Source organism: Engystomops pustulosus, chromosome 2 (genome assembly GCF_040894005.1).
Source record: "Engystomops pustulosus chromosome 2, aEngPut4.maternal, whole genome shotgun sequence".
NCBI classification, from domain to species: domain Eukaryota; kingdom Metazoa; phylum Chordata; class Amphibia; order Anura; family Leptodactylidae; genus Engystomops; species Engystomops pustulosus.
The window spans coordinates 31,766,239-31,786,799 of NC_092412.1; the positions used below are offsets into that span (position 1 = coordinate 31,766,239).

At 40.0% G+C, this 20,561-nt stretch overlaps 1 protein-coding gene across 2 annotated transcripts in view; it reads left to right on the top strand.

Moving 5' to 3' along the window:
• Window positions 1–20,561, top strand: part of CNTN5 (contactin 5) — an 860,183-nt gene that overhangs the window by 655,341 nt on the left and 184,281 nt on the right. For both annotated transcript variants that reach the window (XM_072134178.1, XM_072134179.1), the window contains 2 exons: window positions 4,291–4,494; window positions 17,262–17,364. In XM_072134178.1, the coding sequence (XP_071990279.1) occupies window positions 4,291–4,494; window positions 17,262–17,364 (307 nt within the window). The remainder of the gene's footprint in view (window positions 1–4,290; window positions 4,495–17,261; window positions 17,365–20,561) is intronic.

Consider the following 20,561-nt stretch of genomic DNA (forward strand, 5'->3'; position numbering starts at 1 on the left):
GTGATACTAAAGGGGAGATTCTCCTCTTTAATAAGACATCATTCCCAGTCCAGCTGGTCAGCTGAAGGCAGAATGGAGAAGTAACTGCAGGGAGACAGAGTTGACAGTGTGCAGAAGTACATGCACCCTCCATATCTGTAGCTGTACCTTGGGAAGGTTGCGGAATGATGCTGTTTATTAAAAAACTTTAATAGGGAAAATGAAAAATACTTCTTCTTTACACTTTTAGTCCCGCTAATTCTATAAAGAAAAAAAGCTGTTCCAAATATATTATTATTAGCCTCCTTATCTGTCTGAGGTGGACAGATCTCATAAGACTTTCAGATACACTGCTCACTGCAGGATAAAGAAGCAGACACAAAAGACCCAGAAAAGGTGCATTACACAATAAGTATATTACAAGGTTTACTCCAAAGTTTCCAAAATTAAAAAGTAAGTCTTGACAATCAAAGCAAGTGGTGATTTTCTCATTAATATTTTAGACTTGCTTGGAGAGGTTCGGAATTGAACAATTTGCTGCATGCTGTAAAATAAATCATACTTTAGAAAGAAGACTTTTCACAAAGTTGTAGAAGTGACCTCTGCTCACCCTCCAAAATTTTAATGGTTTTGAAAGAGTGTCACTGCTCCATGTTTTGATGGTGCCATCATTGTCTCATAAGTAGGACCCAATTTAAGTTTCTTTACATTTAATTCTAAAGTATTAAAGTCAATGGTGAAGAGCCGCAGGATTAATCATTCCCGCTCTTCCTGAGAGGCCATAATATGAATGGAGGAAAATGAAAACATTCTGAGCATGAGCAATTAATCTACAATATTGCGGGGAATCAAGTGGCCTCAGAGACAGCTATCTATTTTAGGGTCACAGTTCCATTATACCAGCTCTCATTACTAAGACTCAACAAGTGCTGCCAAATCACATAGGACACAGGAGAATCGAACCACAGAAGATAAAAGAGCAATTAAAACTTAAGAACATTTGGATTTTTTTGGAAATTATGTTACACTGACTTATAGGTGTTATATCAATGTCACCACAATGGAGGATATTATGATTTACGGTATATTATATATCTTCATCTTACTCTGGATCTATCTTTCCATATACCTATCTCCTATTTATCTATCTATCTATGTATCTATCTATCTATCTATGTATCTATCTATCTATCTATCTATCTATCTATCTATCTATCTATCTATCTATCTATCTATCTATCCCATATATATCTATCTCCTATCTATCTATCTATCTCATATCTATCTCATATCTATGTATCTCGTATCTATCTATCTATCTATCTATCTATCTATCTATCTATCTATCTATCTATCTATCTCTCTCATATCTATCTATCTATCTATCTCTCTCATATCTATCTATCTATCTATCTATCTATCTATCTATCTATCTATCTATCTATCTATCTCATATATATCAATCAACCTATCTATCTATCTATCATCTCTTATATTAACTATCTTTCTACAAAAAAAGAAAAGTAGCAGGACAACCTTAAAATAGATGGATAAGTCTATCCTGTATCAACATAGAAAGAGTCCACAATATATAGCAAGACTGAATAGAGCTGCAGCAGATAAAAGTGTTCTAAAAACTCACAAACACTCAGAATATTTCAGAATTATGTTGCATTGAGATGGGTTAGTGTCACTCTTTTACACAAGTTGCCCATGTGCCTTTACTGGCCTAATAATAACCCCTGGATGTTCATCAAGTGATTCAGCATTCCTGATACTTCCTTTTGTGATGTGCAGGCTCTCTGTGATTCTTTGTTTACCTATTGAGCTCTGCTAAATAGGAGGAGCTGCCGTTGTGTCTGTCTCTGTCAGTGAGGATGGACAGTGAAACGAGAAGCACAGTGGGTGATGGCATGAGGATGGCCTAAAGCAGTCAGAGAGAGGAAGCTATGTATATATGCAGAGGGCAGCATGGTGAAAGGCTATCAAAGGAAGCAAAGACACAGGTAGACATACAGTCAGAGACATGTCTAATGGAAGAAATGTATTGATTAGCGGCCAACCCTTTTAAGCTGGCCAAAAACATCAGATTCTCATGATTTCCCCATACACCACATAGAAGGGATGGAACACTGGCACCTAATCTCACAATACTCATCCACGTGGGGTCTTGTAGACCCTTATTCTTGTAATCACTGGGAGCTCTAGTGGTAGGACCCCCAGCAAATATACACTATCTACTATCCTATCGAAAACCAATAACTGCACATAGTAGAACAAGCCCTTGCCTTGTAATAGTAAAATGGAGTGACTACGGAGCCTTCCCATCAAGCTCAGTCTTGTGCATGGACCACGTGTTGCGTAGACTTGACGTCAATAACCTTTGCATCAGTAGCTACGATCTACCATATTGGGCATCGGTCGGTTCGGTATTGAACTTCAAGGATCTAAACTTCTCGTCAAGGCAGGTGATCACTTGAACTGTGCCTTTAAACTCAGTACTATTTCAGTTATATTACATAATTAATTATACAATACAACCCAGTAAAGAATATACATCAAAAATATTCGCCCGTGGACATTTTTTCACTTATAGACAAGAGGATAATAATTTTTCAGAGTGAATAATATATAATATCCGAATATAATGACCTCATCCAAAACTTTGTGCTGATTAATTTTACGAGGCCCTTTTATTTTTCTATTGTGTGCTTACCGACAAACGCTTTAAGGTTTTCATTTGCACAACGCAGTAAAACCTTCATATAAATGGAAATAACTCCGATATTTTTAAAGGGTTTAAAAATGACCTTCATAAAACAGATCGAGGGCTCCGGGGAGACAATTTTGTAAACAAGAATGTTCTTTCATGGAGAAAAATGTCAGCTTTAGATCCTCTATAATGTTTTAAACTCTCCAGAACCTAAACTTTGTAAATAACAGTAGTCCTCGTCAGCAAAATAAGTTTCTACCTTCTCTTCTCGGAATACCAATGCCGAGCTCCGTGCTGATTTTATTGTCTCGCTTTTTTTTCCCTCGTTGAATGAAGAAGTCTTTATAGGTTGACACCACCACATGCTTAAATTTTCATTTTAGAAAGCTGAGCAGTAAGGGGGAAGGATTTCTTTTCAGATACATCATAGGACTTGCCGGCTCTTGCTGAAATGTCCTCATTGAAACAAGAAAAATAGCACAATTTGGGGAAAGGAATTTTCAGCAAAGAAAAACCAAAAAAAAAAAAGAAAATATAGACGGTGAGGCACTGTTTGTTGATCGGTGTCATGAAAGCTACTTTGAAGTGTAAGGATTGAATACACGAAGGAATGTAAAATAAGAATATAGTGTATGGAATAAGATATACATTGAGACTTTTTAAAAAGTTTTGAAACTTTCTTACAACATTTTTGTTAAAAAAATTAATATAATGAATATAAATTGTCAAAGCGAACTAAAAATACAATATTTTGATTAATTAGCCTTAAAAATCTCTGGTCACTAGTAATTATAAGACCTGGATGATGGGCTTGTTAAATTCAGCCAAAGCTGGTCAGAAGCCTACCAGGCATGGGAAGCCACATGATGATCTCCATGATAACCATGCTCAGTACTTATCTGGAACAGGTTTGATCTGTTGACAAAGGATCCAATGTACCTTTTTAGCCCAGGGGTCTGCCAGTCATTCAACTTGGTAATTAATAGGCCTAGTCATCTTCACCTGAGTCCTTCAGGCATTGGGAGACCCATGATGTTCTTGGTAAACATGCTTAATAATTGTTTATAAAAGGGCCTATCGATAGAAAAAGACCAATTGTGGCCATATTGCCAAAAGGCCTGCCTAAGCCTGGAATCAGACTTGTTAGAAAATATTAGGCTGCCCAACTCAAAATATGTGAACATTTTATGTATTTTCAATTGCTGAACTTGGTGATTTTGAGACCTAGGTGATCTCTAGGGTCAATGTCAACAGCAGGCTAGACAGAGTTCTCTAGGTTTGGGGAGACCCATAATGAACTGTATCAATGTACAAATCAAAATATGTGAAACTTATCTCATGTGACCTGAGTTAATGGCCATTGTAATTATTAGATTTGGCCAATGGACATCTCCAGGGCCACCATCAGCACCACATAACCCTGATTGAGGCCACCAGGCTTAGCACAAACTAACCGCGAGCCAATATAACTGTGTCTTACATTGACATTAGATGTATAACTCACCTCTCCTGATCTCTATTCTACTTCTCCAACAAAAAAATATTTCTCATAAAAATTTCTTTACCTTAATTGACTGTTACATTTTATATTTTTCTAGAAATTACCTACAGCTGGGTGTTTAATGAATATCCATCTTTTGTGGCGGAAGATAGTCGGCGTTTCATCTCCCAGGAAACAGGAAACCTATACATCTCCAAAGCCCAGGCCTCAGATGTGGGCAGCTACATATGCCATGTGAAAAATGTCCTCACCAATACAAGAGTCATGAGCCCGCCAACGCCGCTAACCTTACGCAATGATGGTAAGTTGTCAATGATTTATTAGAAATCATAACGTTCTGTGATTGTGTTTCTGCATAGAGATACCAGATGTGAGGAGCCTGATGGGCACTTCCCCCTGGAGAAAAATATGCAAATACGACCAAAACTTGAAACACAGAGAATGGAAAAATTCTTCTAGTTGTTGGTTTCCTACCAGTTGTATTATGAGAACCTATTTCTTGAGATAGGTCATCAATATTCTTAGCCAGGGGCATAACTGGGAGAGACAGGGCCCCATAACAGACTCCTCCACTCAAAAATATGCATATTTGTATAGTCACACATTACTGCAGTGATATATACATTTATACACTTATACAGTACTGTCCCAGCAACTGCTGACCACATAGAGCAGTGATGGCAAACCTTTTAGAGGCCGAGTGCCCAAACTACAACCAGGACCCGCTTATTTATCGCAAAGTGCCAACACAGAAATTTAAATTGTGATTTATACTCCCTTCTCTGTCACAGTTTTCATTGATACCAGCACAATGGGGACACCAATAAAGCAGAAAATAGTCCCAGGTACAGCTGTCACTTTAAAATAGCTCAGTGCACAGCAAGTCCTGGGATGTCTGGGACTGCAGGAAGATACCTGGAGTCATCTCTGGTGATGACCTGAGTGCCCACAGAAAGGGCTCCGAGTGCCACCTCTGGCACCAGTGCCATAGGTTAGCCATCACTGACATAGAGGAAGTAGACAGCAGGAAGTAGAGATCCCTATTGCTGCCGTCCTGCTCCCCTCTGCCCTGACAATTCTTATGTGAGCAGCTGGCTCTCTTGTGTACTGTGGATGGTGTGCTCTGTTATAAACATGCACCCATGGCCCCAAAGCAAGGACCTTACACAACATTCTGCCTAACATTCTATCCCTAAGCCATCCAGCCAGAAGTCATCAAGACAGGAGACAAACTGTAACTAAAACCATGAAAAACTTGGTGTACATTGGTGTCCTGAGGGTCTGGGAATTCAGAAGGTGCCTTGAGCCCTATCTGGTGAACCCTGTGCTCGGATGATGGCCCATCTCTGGCACCCGTGCTGTCACCGTCACTGACCTATACAATCTGAAGGCTATAAGTATACACTTTCATAGGTGTGGCTTGATCATCAGCAGTAGATGCCATAAGAGTGTGTGTCCCTCCCAGGCAGTTACATAATCCAGGGAGTCTGGTGCCAGAGACAAGGATTCCCATTGACATGTAATTCTGATGGCCAAAAACATCTAAACAAAGTAAAGCCATGTGTTTATATATCAGGGTATATGGACATATGGAAACAATGATAAAATTTCAGTGAAGTGCGATCTTAAAGGGATTCCCCAGAATTAGCGGAAAAATAATAAAAAGTCGTATATCTCAGTCCTTACTGGCATCCTCTGCCACCACTGGCCTTTTGTCGAGTGGTGACATCACATTGACACATTGAAATGAACGGACCCCACCTTTGGGTTCGGCCACACAACCTTGCTATATTGACGTATTAGCGGCCAAACCGGCAAACTGATGCCCCTAGCAGCTAACCATGGCTTTAATTGGCCAGGAGGACCCCCCTCTCATCTCTACCCACTACAGTCCCATAATGCGGCCAATCAAAAATAATTACAAAAAGAAAGGGGAATGGTTTACAGGCCTAGGTTTGACAAACCCTACAATCCACAGCTTTGGCTGACCATGGAAGGAGGAAAAAGACAAAAAAAATCAGGTAACATACATTTTTACATACTTCGAATACAGATTTATTGCTCCCTTTATATGTTGAGTTTCAGTCCAAGTCTATTCTGTAGATCCATTTTTATGTCTGATGTGTTCTCCTATGAACCATGAATGAAATGACCTTCAATTGACCTTTAATAGCTAAATGCTATAATGGGTTACTCCATGTTCATATATTCTGATTCATGGGACAAGGCCATGAAGCAGATTTATGAGACCCCACTAATCATGCCCCTAGCCCCCTCCCTTGTATTTTCCATCTATGAAAATAGAGCCCGATATTAAATCTTTATGTCACTTTCCCCGAGATTCTATGAATTCAGCTGTTATCAATCTTCAACTTTCCTATACATCTCAAAGGGAAACTTATCTTCATGATTCTGAGCAAATTAAATAAAAACATCAAAAAAAAAAAAATCCTCGAATAGTTTCTCGCGAAAATGAATATCTCATTTGTCGAATGTCCTTGACTATCATTCATTCTTTGCAATTCAATTTCACCTCCAGCGAGCTTATAAAAACAATTTAATATTCTATCTATGAAAATAGATTGGAAGTTCCCTTTTGTGATAAAACATTACTATATTAACTTTCTTTGCTCTTATCGGTAATTTAGAGAAACTCGCTTTTGTTTAGAAGTCAATAGATGTAACAAAATATTAAACCTTTTATCATTTAAACTTGGACAATTTTAAAGAGTTTGTTTTAGCTTTGTGATTGGTTGGTGTGTGTGTGGTTGGCTTACATATGGTAGAGATAAAATATGTATCTACTATACTTAAAGGGAGGGGAGTTCTTGCTCGTCTCTGCCCCTGAGGAACTGCTATATATGTTTAATTGGTCCAAATATTATTTGATCTCCAAAAAGTGAGTGGGGGGCCTACATACAGTAGAGGAAAAACATATATATTCCATACTTAAAGAGAGGGGAGGTTTTGGTTGTCTCTGCCCCCGAGGAACTGCTGTATATGTTTAATTGGCCCAAATATTATTTGATCGCATCACCTACAAGTGACAAATAGGGCATGCTCAGAAAAAGCCAATATTTTATATAATAATTTAATGTATTTTAATATGGTAATCCCTCTAATTAGGTCATAATAAAACAGCATTTAAAGGGAACCTATCACCACTTTTTTCACAAATACAGGTAGTGGCAGGTTCCCATAGAGCTCTAGTTGCTAATTGAAAATTGCTTCCCTCAGATCCCCATATAATCAACTTTATAATTTTACCTGGTATACAGGGAAATTTAGAGCTAGTCAAGGTGGGTGGGATCTCCAGGCTGACATCATCTAAGATCATTTAGCTTCCTCAAGCTGAATCCAGCAGATCATCCCTTTCTCAGCATTCAGCAATATTGTCATGTGACTAGGGTGACATCATCACAGGTCCTTTAGCTTCTTAACATTAGCAAACTGTACCCCATGCATATATATCTGATCAATGAAATCATAGCATGTCTGTATTGAGTTCTACTCCTCTCCATGCCTCCATGCAGATATGCTGTGAATTAATTGAACAGATATACAATATATGCATAGGGCACAGTTACGCTAATGTTAAGAGGCTAAAGAACCTGTGATGATGTCAGCCTGAGGAGGCCATGCCCCCCTTGACTCGGTAAACATATCCCTGGATACCATATAAAATTATTAAGTTGATTATATGGAAATCTGAGGGGAAACATTTTTTAGCTAAAAAAAAGGTGTCAGTTAGTTACTAGAGCTATATGGGAACCTTTAGCTAGCTGTATTTGTGAAAGATGTGGTGACAGGTTCCCTTTAATGAATGCATAATCCAGCTTAATGGGCCAGATCTTAGCACTAAAAATAATAGCGTGTTAGTGATCCGTCTCTTAAGTATATTAGAAGGTTAAAAGTCATCATTGATACTTTATAAAGCAAGTATTTTAGTTCTGCCATCATGGCGGCTCGTTTTTCTTCGCACTAAACTCTATATGGATGAAAGTAAAAGCAATCCTTATATACAGTGTCCTTACTGCAGGATCATAACCTGTAACATACCTGTGCTCCGAAGGGCACGGGCTGTAAAGTTTTACAACTCAAGTATTAACTGGAAAAAAAAGGAATTATTAGAAGTTATAAATGTGGCTAAACTATAGTAAAACATGATATGCGTCTCTCTACGGCTTTCAAAATGGGCCAAACTACACGTGTAACTCAAAGCTGTGATAAACAAGGGGGCAATGAGAAGACTTTTATGGTCCTACTAACCTCAGGAATGACCGGAACAATTCATTCTAAGCAGGTTCCTACACTGTGGGGGTCAATAAATCAGAACTATGAAGAACAGGAGCGTAATTCATCCTATTTGTTCCTTTTATATCTACCATACTCCTTACAGAAGGCCACGGAAACGTCCAATGTACAGCAATTCTTACAGGTGCAAGACCAACAAAAACAATCCCCTAAAATGGTAAATTCATGGGATGTTCTAGGATTTTTTTTATTGATCACCTCTATTGAGCTGAACATCTGTTTGAAGCATCCTCTGAGTGCAAATTTCGCTTTTCCAGGTCTGTGACATCACGTCCATCAATCTTATGGTTTCTTTGTTTTCATGTTCATAAGAATTCATAATATTGTAGAACCAGGTTTTGATTAAAGGACACCTACCATCCGGATCAAGGACTGTAAACCAAGCACACTGACATGCTGGTGTGTGCCTCCTCTGGCAGGATCTGCTCTTCTATTAGCTTCTTATGCTCTGGTTTTATAAAAAAAAAAGAGGCTTTTAAAATGATGCAAATGAGCCTGGGGGGCTCTGGGCTCCATAGGTGTCAATACATTTTTAAAGCCTTTTTTTTATTTAAAAAAGAAGGACATAGGAAACTTAAAGGAGAGTGGATCCTGCCAGAGGGAGTGCACACCTGTATGTCAGTGTGTTTGGTTTACCATCCTTCACCCTGGTGGTAGATGTCCTTGAATTGTAGAGGTAGATGTGAAAAAATGGTTACTATAAAGACATGATGAAAAAACTGATGTGGATGCAATACTGAGACAAAGCAGACTGAAATTGTAGTTTTTGAAGACGTGCAGTAGCACATGAAAGAGGCAGAAAACCGTCAAAAAAATGGACGTTTTCACAACTGAATTACCTCAGTCTTGCATCTATTTTGTATGAATCCTCATAAGCTATAGTCTAAGATTGATCTGTAAAAAACTATTCTGACTAAGGCCTATTCGTTGCATGGTCCATAAAAATAACGCCCATCGGTGCTTATCTATTAAAGAGTATTATGTTTAGTGTGGTTGTGTGCCCGCCATTCAAAACACTGATGGGCCATTGCTGTTTTTTATTGTTGTGCAGCAATTGCTTTAAGCTAAAACACAAATGCTCTCCTTACGGGGACTTGGCCAATTAAGGCCTTAGGCAATATTGTAGGCATGTGGAGACTTATAGCCATTGATGCTCCAATAGGGGATTCTGAGAGAATATGTAAATAAGTTTTCCATGATCAGATAAGGAAAAACAAACCTCTTTTAGCTACCTTGTCAGGGAGCTCCCTTAACATCAAGCATGACTTTCCGGAAGCCTAATGACTTGATTCGGGACTAGTATATCTATTCCAGAAGGAATAAGTTCCCAATTGTAGACAGCGCTGTTTTGAAGTGGTTGCATCTCGTCAGTACAGAGTAGGGAACTGATTTGACTAAGTGAGATCCTTTTGACTAGAGTCAGGAAGTAAGAGTTCTCCTTATGGAGGCTTTGCCAAATAAGGCTGCCTTGTAGGCGTGTGGAGACTTATAGCCTTTGATGCTCCACTAAGGGATTCTGGGAAAATATACAAATAAGTTTTCCAGGATGGGATGAAGAAAACCAAGTCTGTTTTAGCTACCTCCTTAGCCTTACAAGGTAGCTAAAAGAGGTACATTTTCCCTTACCCTATTCTGGAAAATGTATTTCACTAAATAGAGAGTCACTTTGTATAATGTGTGATGGGAGAATAATATGTCCTAAAAATTCTACTCTAGATGAAATGATGTTCTTCTAGAAGAGATAATCTATTATTTTTTTCTGCAAGTAAAACTTTATAAAGTTTTGGTTTTATTTAAGGAAATTAAGATCTTCCTTGTTTACCAGCAATTTATTGTTCCTGTTCCCCTGCAGGATCTCTGTAAATGTTCAAAACTTTCTCACTCACAAAATTGTAGATGGTCATCTAGAATTTGGGAGAAAAGTGTTTCTACAACAGCTTCATAGTATCAGGGTCTGTATGAAACTTATGCTATGAGTGGCACAGCTTGGCATTGCATAAGTTAAGGAAAAATGTATGAATCATGGATGCAGTATATTTTATATATATCTACAGCTACCTGTGGAGATTTTTTTATGATTATTTTTATTTTTCTGTACCTTCATAGCCTGTAGCTTAGCAACATGGACACTGGGGCAGATTTACTTACCCGGTCCGTTCGCGATCCAGGGGCGTGTTCTCTGCGGTGGATTCGTGTCCGGGCGGGATTCACTAAGGTAGTTCCTCCGACGTCCACCAGGTGGCGCTGCTGCGCTGAAGTTCCCCAAGGCCCGCCGGAATGCACTGAAGTTCACCGGCCTATTCCTAGTGAAGGTAAGCGTGAGTCCCGCGACCCTTTTTTTTTTTTAAATGCGGTGGTTTTTCCGAATCCGTCGGGTTTTCGTTCGGCCACGCCCCCCCATTTCCGTCGCGTGCATGCCGGCACCGATGCACCACAATCCGATCGTGTGCGCTAAAATCCCAGGGCAATACAGGGGAAATCGGCGCAAATCGGAAATATTCGGATAACACATCGGGAAAACGCGAATCGGGCCCTTAGTAAATGACCCCCAATATGTTCCAAATCACACCTGAAAACTATAGTTATGTTTGACACAAAGCAAGTTTACAGTCAAATCTACTGTTTTCCCCACCAAGAACAGAGTAGGGTGAAGTGTCGAATATCATGGCCCTCATGTTTCTGGGTCCCAATTGGGTGACAGTGCCATACATGTGTGTTGGCATATCTAGCAATGGGCAACTTCAATGAAAATACCATTTTGTGATATCCTGTTAGTTGTTTATGCTTTATGTGTCTATTTCTGGCCAACAGTTGGTTGTGATGCCTGCACAATAATCTATAGGGGATGAGTTAATGTTCCCATGTTGACACATGATACTTACATTGGCAGGATAATGCGACCTACCAGATTGGACTAATCGTTGTGATAGGTAATCCCTTGCATTGTGATTGGGATTTGTAAGAATGTGTTCTAAGCAAGGAAAGTTGTAGGTTTCTATGTGAAAGCAAAATCTTCCACTTTTTGGCCAGTGATGTGGTGACTTAATATTAATAGGATTATCACTATCATAGTATATCATTTTTGGCAAATCCCTGAGAAATTCCATCAAATTCTGATAATTCGAGGCTTCACTTCTGGGACCTTTCCTTATGTCCAGGACAGGGATCCCCCCATCCATGTTCCAAGTGCAGCTGTTGGCCACAACATACAAGTGGACAACAAATATAGAGGTGGCCACATAAATGATCAGTTCTCTCTAGTAGTCTCTTTTCTCTGACAACCTAAAGAAGTCAACAAAGAGAGCTGAAAACATAGTGGGGGTCATTTACTAAGGGCCCGATTCGCGTTTTCCCGACGTGTTACCCGAATATTTCCGATTTGCGGCGATATTCCCTGAATTGCCCCGGGATTTTGGCGCACGCGAACGGATTGTGGCGCATTGGCGCTGGCATGCACGCGATGGAAATAGGGGGGTGTGGCTGAACGAAAACCCAACGGATTCGGAAAAACCGCCGCATTTTAAAAAAAAAAGTGTCGCGGGACTCGCGCTTACCTTCACTAGGTATAGGCCGGTGTACTTCAGTACATTCTGGCGGGCCTCGGCGGACTCCAGCTCAGCAGCGACACCTGGTGGACATCGGAGGAACTACCTTAGTGAATCCTGGCCGGACCCGAATCCACCGCAGAGAACGTGCCGCTGGATCGCGAATGGACCGGGTAAGTAAATCTGCCCCAATGGGCTTTTTTCTGTTCTCCATTTGGGATGTGGTAGGACATGGTTCATAGAATCGTCATTCTTTCAATGGTTATGGATCTCAGTTTTGCAACAAACATGTATATTTCAGGAATCTCCTTTTGATATATGATAAGTGTCCAAGATGAGAAGAGACGCTGATTAATATTGATGACCTGTCCATAAAATTGGTCATTATCCAGTTGGTGGGGATACCGATAATCAGCACAGTTGTAGCCAGACTGACTAACTACAGCTTAGCTTCCACTCAATTGAATGGGAACTAAGTTGCAGTAAAACAAGTGTTGGACTCTCGATGGCCCACAGCTCATCAATATAAGTTGGCTAGAAAACTCTGCTAAGGCTGAAGGGTCTACAAATCTTTACAGATTGAATATTGCATTTTGGTAATGAAAGTCCCATGAATTTCACCAAAATGTTTTCAAGTAGCCCAATCCTGAATACTGACCAATGAATGGTTACTCATGCATCTAGTATGTGGTTATTAAGAACATATACAGTGTAGACCACTAGTTAATATCGAGCGTGGTCAAGTGCTGTGAAATCGTTAGGCACCACATGGCGTTGATACTAGACTGACACATTGAGATAATGAATAAGTGCCAGTGAAGGAACCTGCTAATTATCCAAAATGTCACCACAGTAAACAGTAAAGACTAATGGTCCATAGGAGGACAAGTGCAGCGCCTATAAATTACATTTCCATTAATGCTGCTGGGAGTCCTGAGAACGAACCTAATGATTTATATGTTCCAAGTAAGGAAAATAAAGAACAGTTGAGAAACACTAGGTTAATTCCTGGCTGTTTGGCGGCAAGTATATAGTTACATGTTATCTTTCAATGCAGACTGTGGTATTCTTCATTTTCCCTGTGGTGGAGAAGATGGAGCAGCCCCCTCTAGTCATGTTTAAGTCTATTTCCACCAGTTTGCATTTTTTATGGTTTATCACATGTAGAACTTTATATAGACTAAATAAGAAAGTCAAAAAGTTTTTTTTGTAAAGTGATATGACAGTTATGTATCCTTGGGTGGTTGTTCGAAAACTAGCAACGGTCTATTCCATCTTCACTCTTTTAGAAATTTGTACAGACCAAACAGATGGACCCAACACTCCAAGCGCTCCTTTAACATCTTCATCACGTTTAGCAGTGTCTGGTGTTTTTAGCTGTCCTTTTGGTCTGTACACATTTCTACAGGTTTTTTTTTAACAAAAGCCCTACCTGTAGAGGTAGAGGAAGTTTGTGGACAGCCTGAAAGGCTGGTAGCTTTGGATCTTGGGTGTATATGACATTGTGCTTCTATATTATTCAAGGGGTGCTTCTCAACTGTTTATGGCTCCTAGAAGTGCCCCTTTAAGAGCTGGTTTAGGAGAGTTGTGTCACAGCAAAACAAAAGACATCAGCAGCTTGAAATCTGGCTTCTACAGAAGGTCCGAGAAAGTCGGTAAAGGTAGGAACCTTCCTTACAAGTTCTAAGAGAAGGCTACATGTGAACCCTTAGCTCAGTAGCAGTGTAGACCGAACCGGTTTCTGTTGACTTTTGATATTGAGCTCCTGAGAGATCAACTACAGTTATTGTATTCTTGGTATGCCAAGACCAATCTTCGGACATACTATCAATATCCATTGCAATAAACCTCTGTAAGCATTTTTTGAATTATCCAGGAAGCCTCCCAAAGATGTTGACGATGATGAAGTAAAGTGTTGAATGAACATATCTATGGTCCTAATTGTGTTCGGTGGATCAGACAGCTATTTTAGATCTCTAGTGAGCAGATAAGGTTTAATGATTTCTTTGTAGGCTACAAAGATGCAGTAGGGAGGTCTTCTTATGCCTTGGCTATGGAACCTCTGCCGTGTTTGTCGAGTAGGTCATAGGTCCCAGCTACAGGGATTTTATTCTTAAGTATAAGATGAGTAAATTATGTTGATTCCTTTTGACCTGTTGTCTTCTACAGTGCCACAAATTCTCAGACACAGCTAAAGAAAGCTAGATGAAAGGAGTACTGCCATTGACAACTGTTCTTCTGTGATCTATTGTTTTCTGGATGCATGTTTTTCGTTGCTGCTTGTTGGTGACTTTTGGGTCCTTAGATTATTCCCAGCATGACCACTGGTGCTATGCACCATCGTAAACTCACACGCCCTAGCCAGCTGTCACCTACACCAGGACTACTCGTAGTGGCATTGTGTCCTCATTGCATACATTGCATTGCAATGAATTCCAGATCCCAGTCCAGTCATTCCTGAGGTTAATAGGACCATAAAAGTCTCATTGCCTTCTTGGTTATCACAGTTTTACACGTGGGGTTTGACCCATTTTGAAAGCCATAGAGAGAGCCATATCATGTTTTACTAAAGTTTAACGGCCTTGGAATTAGCCCAAAGCCATACTGCTTCGGTGGCACAATAGTGTGTCTCCATCACACCCTGTTTTTGAGCATAGTCTCTGTGTCACTATCTCTGATTACATTTTGGACTTCATTTTCTTGCCCATACTGAGACAATACTCTTCAAAATGTATAGACCCAGTACAGTAGTTTTTATGCAATGGTGGAAAACTCTACCACTCATTAGACAGGACCATGTGCACCCCTAGTTGAAGCCGCATCATTATACCATCACATTTCTGTAATTTGACCGTTTCCTGCTCCGGCGGGCCACATCATTGTCATCTATTTGTGACTCATCTTGCTCATGGTGGCACTTAATGCTAAGTTAACCTACACATCACCACTAATCACTGGGGATCCAAATAATGGGACATCATGTGATCAGCTTATTGTCAGGGGGCCAATTTAACAGGGAATAAATGACCATAGACTCCAAGATATTTAATGGGAATTGGCCAAATTGCTGTGGCACTTTAAGAAAGTGTTAACGTAATGTAAGGAATAACAAGGAAGCAAAAACACATTGTTATAGCATCTATGATGGTGACCTATACATCCAATTATATGGAAGTACATGTAGAATTCAGCATTTTCTATTTCACGCTATATCACATACATTCCATAATGATCCCGCTTTGTACCTTCCACTTTTTTTTTTCTATGTAACGACCCCCTTTAATTTTAACAAATGTAGCATTTCCCAGTGAAGGAAATAGTGACATTTCTTACGGACATTTGCGCAATGACTATCAAAGGGTACATTTGTTACAAAGGCAGAGATTAATAAGGCAGCGAGCGGGGGAAAGATTCTGTTTGGAAAACAAATCGAGAAGAGTAAGATAAATTCGCCATGTCGAAAAGTCTACGGGGACAGAACAAGTTGCGATAATCTATTTAAACTGTGAAACGCTCAAGAAGCAGAAGAAAGATGGTGGAACATCCAAAGACAGAAAAAGGTAGAAAGGCAAAGGATGTGGAGTGGAAAATGGACGTGTGACCAATGCCTCTAGGCTGGAGAAGTCGGGCTTTTGTAGGTCCCCCCGAACCTGTGGATAAGTCTAATTATTTGAAAGATGATCATTGATGTCAGATCTAATAAAAGTTAATTGCATTCACACTCGGATTAGTGGTAATCATGGGGGTCACATAGCAAGGGTATATGTTTTGCACCATTCAAATAATGCTGGATGCCATTACATGTCTAACCAAATGAAATAGGAAGTTTTGATGTCTCCTTCCAAAAAATGTGCACTTCAGTGTGGGGCCAGCGTTATCCTTTTTTTGCCTTGCGTCTACACATCTATTGACATCTTCTATAGAAATACGGTTTTTCATTGACTTCACTAGCTAAGAGAGGAAGCTTTATCTATATCTATAGCAGTACAAAATAGAGACAAGGAGGCAGTATTATCTGTGCCTAGATAGGAGAGGCAGCATTATCTATATGAAACCATTGCAAAGGGAGTGACAAGGAGGCAGTACTATCTGTGTCTCAGCCATTGACTTGGCTAGATAGGAGAGGCGGCACTGTCTAGATCGAAACCATTGCACAGAAGGCGACAATGAGGCAGTTCTATCTTTGTCTCAGTCATTGACATGACTAGACAGCAGAGGCGGCGCTGGCTATATCGAAAACCATTGCACAGGAAGCGACAAGGAGGCAGTACTATCTGTGTCTCAGTCATTGCCACGACTAGACAGCACTGTCTATATCGAAACCATTGCACAGTGAACGACAAGGAGGCAGTACTATCTGTGTCTCAGTCATTGACATGACTAGACACCAGAGACAGCACTGTCTATATCAAAACTATTGCGCAGGGAGCGACAAGGAGGCAGTACTATCTGTGTCTCAGTATTTGACATGACTAGACAAGCAGAGGAGGCACTGTCTTTATCTAAACCATATCACTGTAGAGACAAACAGGCAGTACTATCATTGTTTCCATCATTGACATGATTTGCAGAGTGCAGCAATGCTATCTATATCTAAATGATCACACAGGAGAGACAAGGAGGCTGTACTATCTGTGTCCCTGTCATTGATATGACTACCTAAGAGAAGCAGTGCTATCGGTACCTTTATTTGAATGGAACCTGTCAGGCACATTTTGCCCCCAAACCAAAGGTCCTACCTTGAGTTGCTCTGTATTATAATATTGAAATGAGTCAGCGGCCCATGTGAATTATAAAATGAGTCCCTACACTTTTCCTATGCTACAAGGTAATCCAGTTGAGTTGAGACAACCTGGTGTTCCTGAGCTGGTGTTCCCTTCCTCCTCCATTCTTTGTAAACAGACCCCCTGCATGCTTACAAGACTACGGAGGTGAGGCAATAATATATATGTCTTTAACGTTGTATGGGAGAGACAGGGACAAAGTACTATCTGTACCTGTAACAGATAAGGGTGGGGAATTGACATTTAAAGTGTCCTACACTGATGTTTTTACTTGTGATAAAATCCCTTTAAGAACTTTCCTGATTCGCCTTATCACCACCTCCATCCAATCATTTTTCTGGTAAGTGTGCATTAAAAGTTCCAAACACATAAAGAAGTAATATTAATTTTGCATCTAAGCCTACTTTTTTTTTAATATTTCCCAGGTGTAATGGGGGAATATGAACCGAAAATTGAGGTCCACTTTCCGTACAATTTTAATGCAGCTAAGGGAACGACGGTTAGAATGGAGTGTTTCGCACTTGGCAAGTGAGTACACATTTCCTTTAAATGAGTTGCAGTGGTTTATTAGTATGTGTTAGATGTAATTTGTGTCTGGTCATCTCGCTGTAATCTTTCTTTATTTCATTATTTTTGGCCGGGCTCCTGGGTACAATACATTATGTGTACTAAGTGTTATCGCCCTTATGACTCCCGCCTTTTATTTACATGCCTTTACTTTCAGAAACATTCATTATCTGTTCTGTAAATGTACAAAGCATTTTATGCCGCTCTTTGTCAACATTACGGATTGTTATATCATCTCCTTCGGTACTGAACCACAGTAAACTGGATATAAAAGAAGATTCATGGCGGCCTAGATATTTATTTATATCGGGGGGGAAACTAGCGGGATTTTTACGACTTGATGGACCATTTGTCTTGTCGCCATTTGACACAATCTATAAAAAGGGAAATTCTACTTTAAGGTCTCATGCTTGAACATGGAAAAAATAGGGGTTCAGAAGTAACTTTTGTACTTGGAGGCTTCTAGTGGTATTGCGGTAACTATGGCACTACATGGAGACAATGAAGCCCCATGATGAAGAGCAAATCTTAGAAAATTTTGGGATTTTGGTGAAAATGGAATTTCAGTTATTAGTCCCAAGTAAATTGTCATAGCATCAGAAAGGTTTAAACCCTCCAGAGAGGGAAAGAGTTCCTGGTCTCCACATGGGGTGACCAATACTTGATCCCTCTGACTCTGGCAGGTGACCTCAGAGGCAACAATTTCAAAGAAGTGTCAAAATTAAGCTACCAAAGACCAAGAAACGATGGGGCCTTTGGCTGAGCCAGAGTGAGATCCAGTACAAGGGATGGATTAGGACGTTTCATAGCCACTACAAGTCCGGAATTTACTTCCTACATATTACACTGGAATCAATCTGTGGTTTCAGAATCTGAGGAGCACCTTCAAATGTCCTGAAATGTCTTCTGTGTAAATGTGTATTGAGATCAGAATATGAGGATTTCATGAAGACCATTCTAAGTGTAAAATTTGATGGGTGGTTTGGATGACCATGTGAGAGGTCTTGGGCTACAGTTCAAACCGCTCATATTATAACCTACTACTATCCAGTAGGAGAGTAGGACCTGGTACTGCTGAACGAGGATGGGATCAGAACCTAAAGATAACCCTGGGATTGATCTTAGAGTTTAATACTCATTTTGGTGCAAATGTGGACCTCTAGAGTAGAGAGGGGGGAAGAGCCCTAAAACCCTGAACAAAGGGACCCATACCTGATAATGCTGATTGTATTTTTCGACCTCAAGTGGGTAGGGGGACAGATTTCAAGAAGTGTCAAACTGAAGCTACCATAGACCAGCAAAAGAAGGAACCCCTGCCTAGGTCAGAGTTCCTGGATCCCAAAAAGGGACACTAGGACCTGGTCCTGCTGAGTTTAACTAGGGACTTAGATGGGATACAGGTCTAAAGTTAATTCAAGAGTTTCTTAATCATTTTGGTGTAAATTTACTTTATCTGAATCAAATCTGATGGCTGATTTTTCTTAGCTTTACAAATTATGGGGCTCTTTTACGAAGGGTCAGTCGGATGCATTTTCATCGGGTTTCTCATGGATTTCCGTTTTGCGCCGTATTGCTCTGGGATTCTGGCACACACAATTGAGTTTTTGCGCATTGGCGCCGGCTTGCGGAATCACGACAGGACCGGGTAAGTAAATTTGCCCCTTTTTGTCTGGAAGAGATGACTAATTAGAAGTAGATGATCCATGTAGGTACACAGGTATAAAGCAACCAAAGAACCCTAAGCAAACTCTCTACATAGGGAATGCAATCCTGTTCTCCTCAGCATTCGTGTCCTGATCTCACCACAATGGTGGAGGAGTAACTGATGCACTGAGACATTGAACAACTAACACATCAAGGCCCTGTTATTACATATCCATTAGAAGTTGACTTTGGAGACAAACACCAGGGTCTATTTTTATGAATATATGATATGTTTTATATAAAATTATGTGTTGGATTGAAGGAACTATAGTTGAAAACTATCAGTAACTCCAAAGTATCTTACAATTTGAAAAAAAATGAAGCCATGTAAGTGGTTCATGTATAATGTACAAGACCACAGTCCCGAGCAGTTGCCACAATCGCTCGTGTAGTAATATCCACCATTAATATGAGAAGCAAAGTCATGTTATACCACCGTAACTTCTGTAGCAACCATTGTAAGTAAAATAAAGTGCTGGATGCATACATGTCCATCTTTCCGAAGGTTCCTACAAATTCAAGTCCTTGGCTAATAATTATTTCATCATGCTCCAAGTCTCAAGAGCCAAGAGTGAAAATATAGCTTCAGCTCAGATCACACAGAACATTTCGCTCTGTTTGATTCCAAAGGAAAAGAGCAATTCTTCCCCCACCTTCCCTCCTGCATCGAGGTGTTAATAAATGATAACGTATCTCCGTCTAGATACTTGGCACCTTGTTCTCTTCTGTAATTGACACCTTTCTGCTCAAGAAATTATTTATCACCAACGTTCACAAATTCATTTGATAGAAATTAGCCTCTTCCTTTATGCACAATACAATTGACCTCTAGAGATATGACAGAAGGATTGGAGTGGTTGTTGGGGCAGATTGGTAATTCCCACAGTGGTGCTAAAAATATTCCTTCATCTCAACCTTCTACAAATTCCCCCGTATGAACAGTCAATCGCCTTTCTATCATAAGAACTTCTGTAGATTTAAGATTTAGTAAAATTTTAAAAGTTTAGTGAGAAATAAATATATAATTTCTACACAATTTATGTATAATCTTACGGAGGATATTAAGGAGAACCGATAGCACGAACTGCATGGTCAACAGACTGCACATGATAGGGGACAATAGAGATTGGGGCACTTTTACTAAGGGCCTTTGGACTTTGCACATTCTTTGTTGTACAAACTGCTTGAACAGGTGTTTAAGAAGGGACCTCCACCCTTTCGTGTTGTGGCTGCACTATTCTTCATACGAGACAAATTTCGGGGGAGTTTCTGTGCACAGTCGGACCGTGCGCCAGATTTAACATGCAAAGTCAAGCAGTGGTGTGTTGCACACCCCATGTTAAAGGTGCACCAAAAAAGAATTGGTGCTCTCTGAAGAACGGGCGCCACAAATCCTGATTCTGGCGCCCCCTGCACATAGTACACACTGCAATTTTCTAAGTAAATGTGTCTTA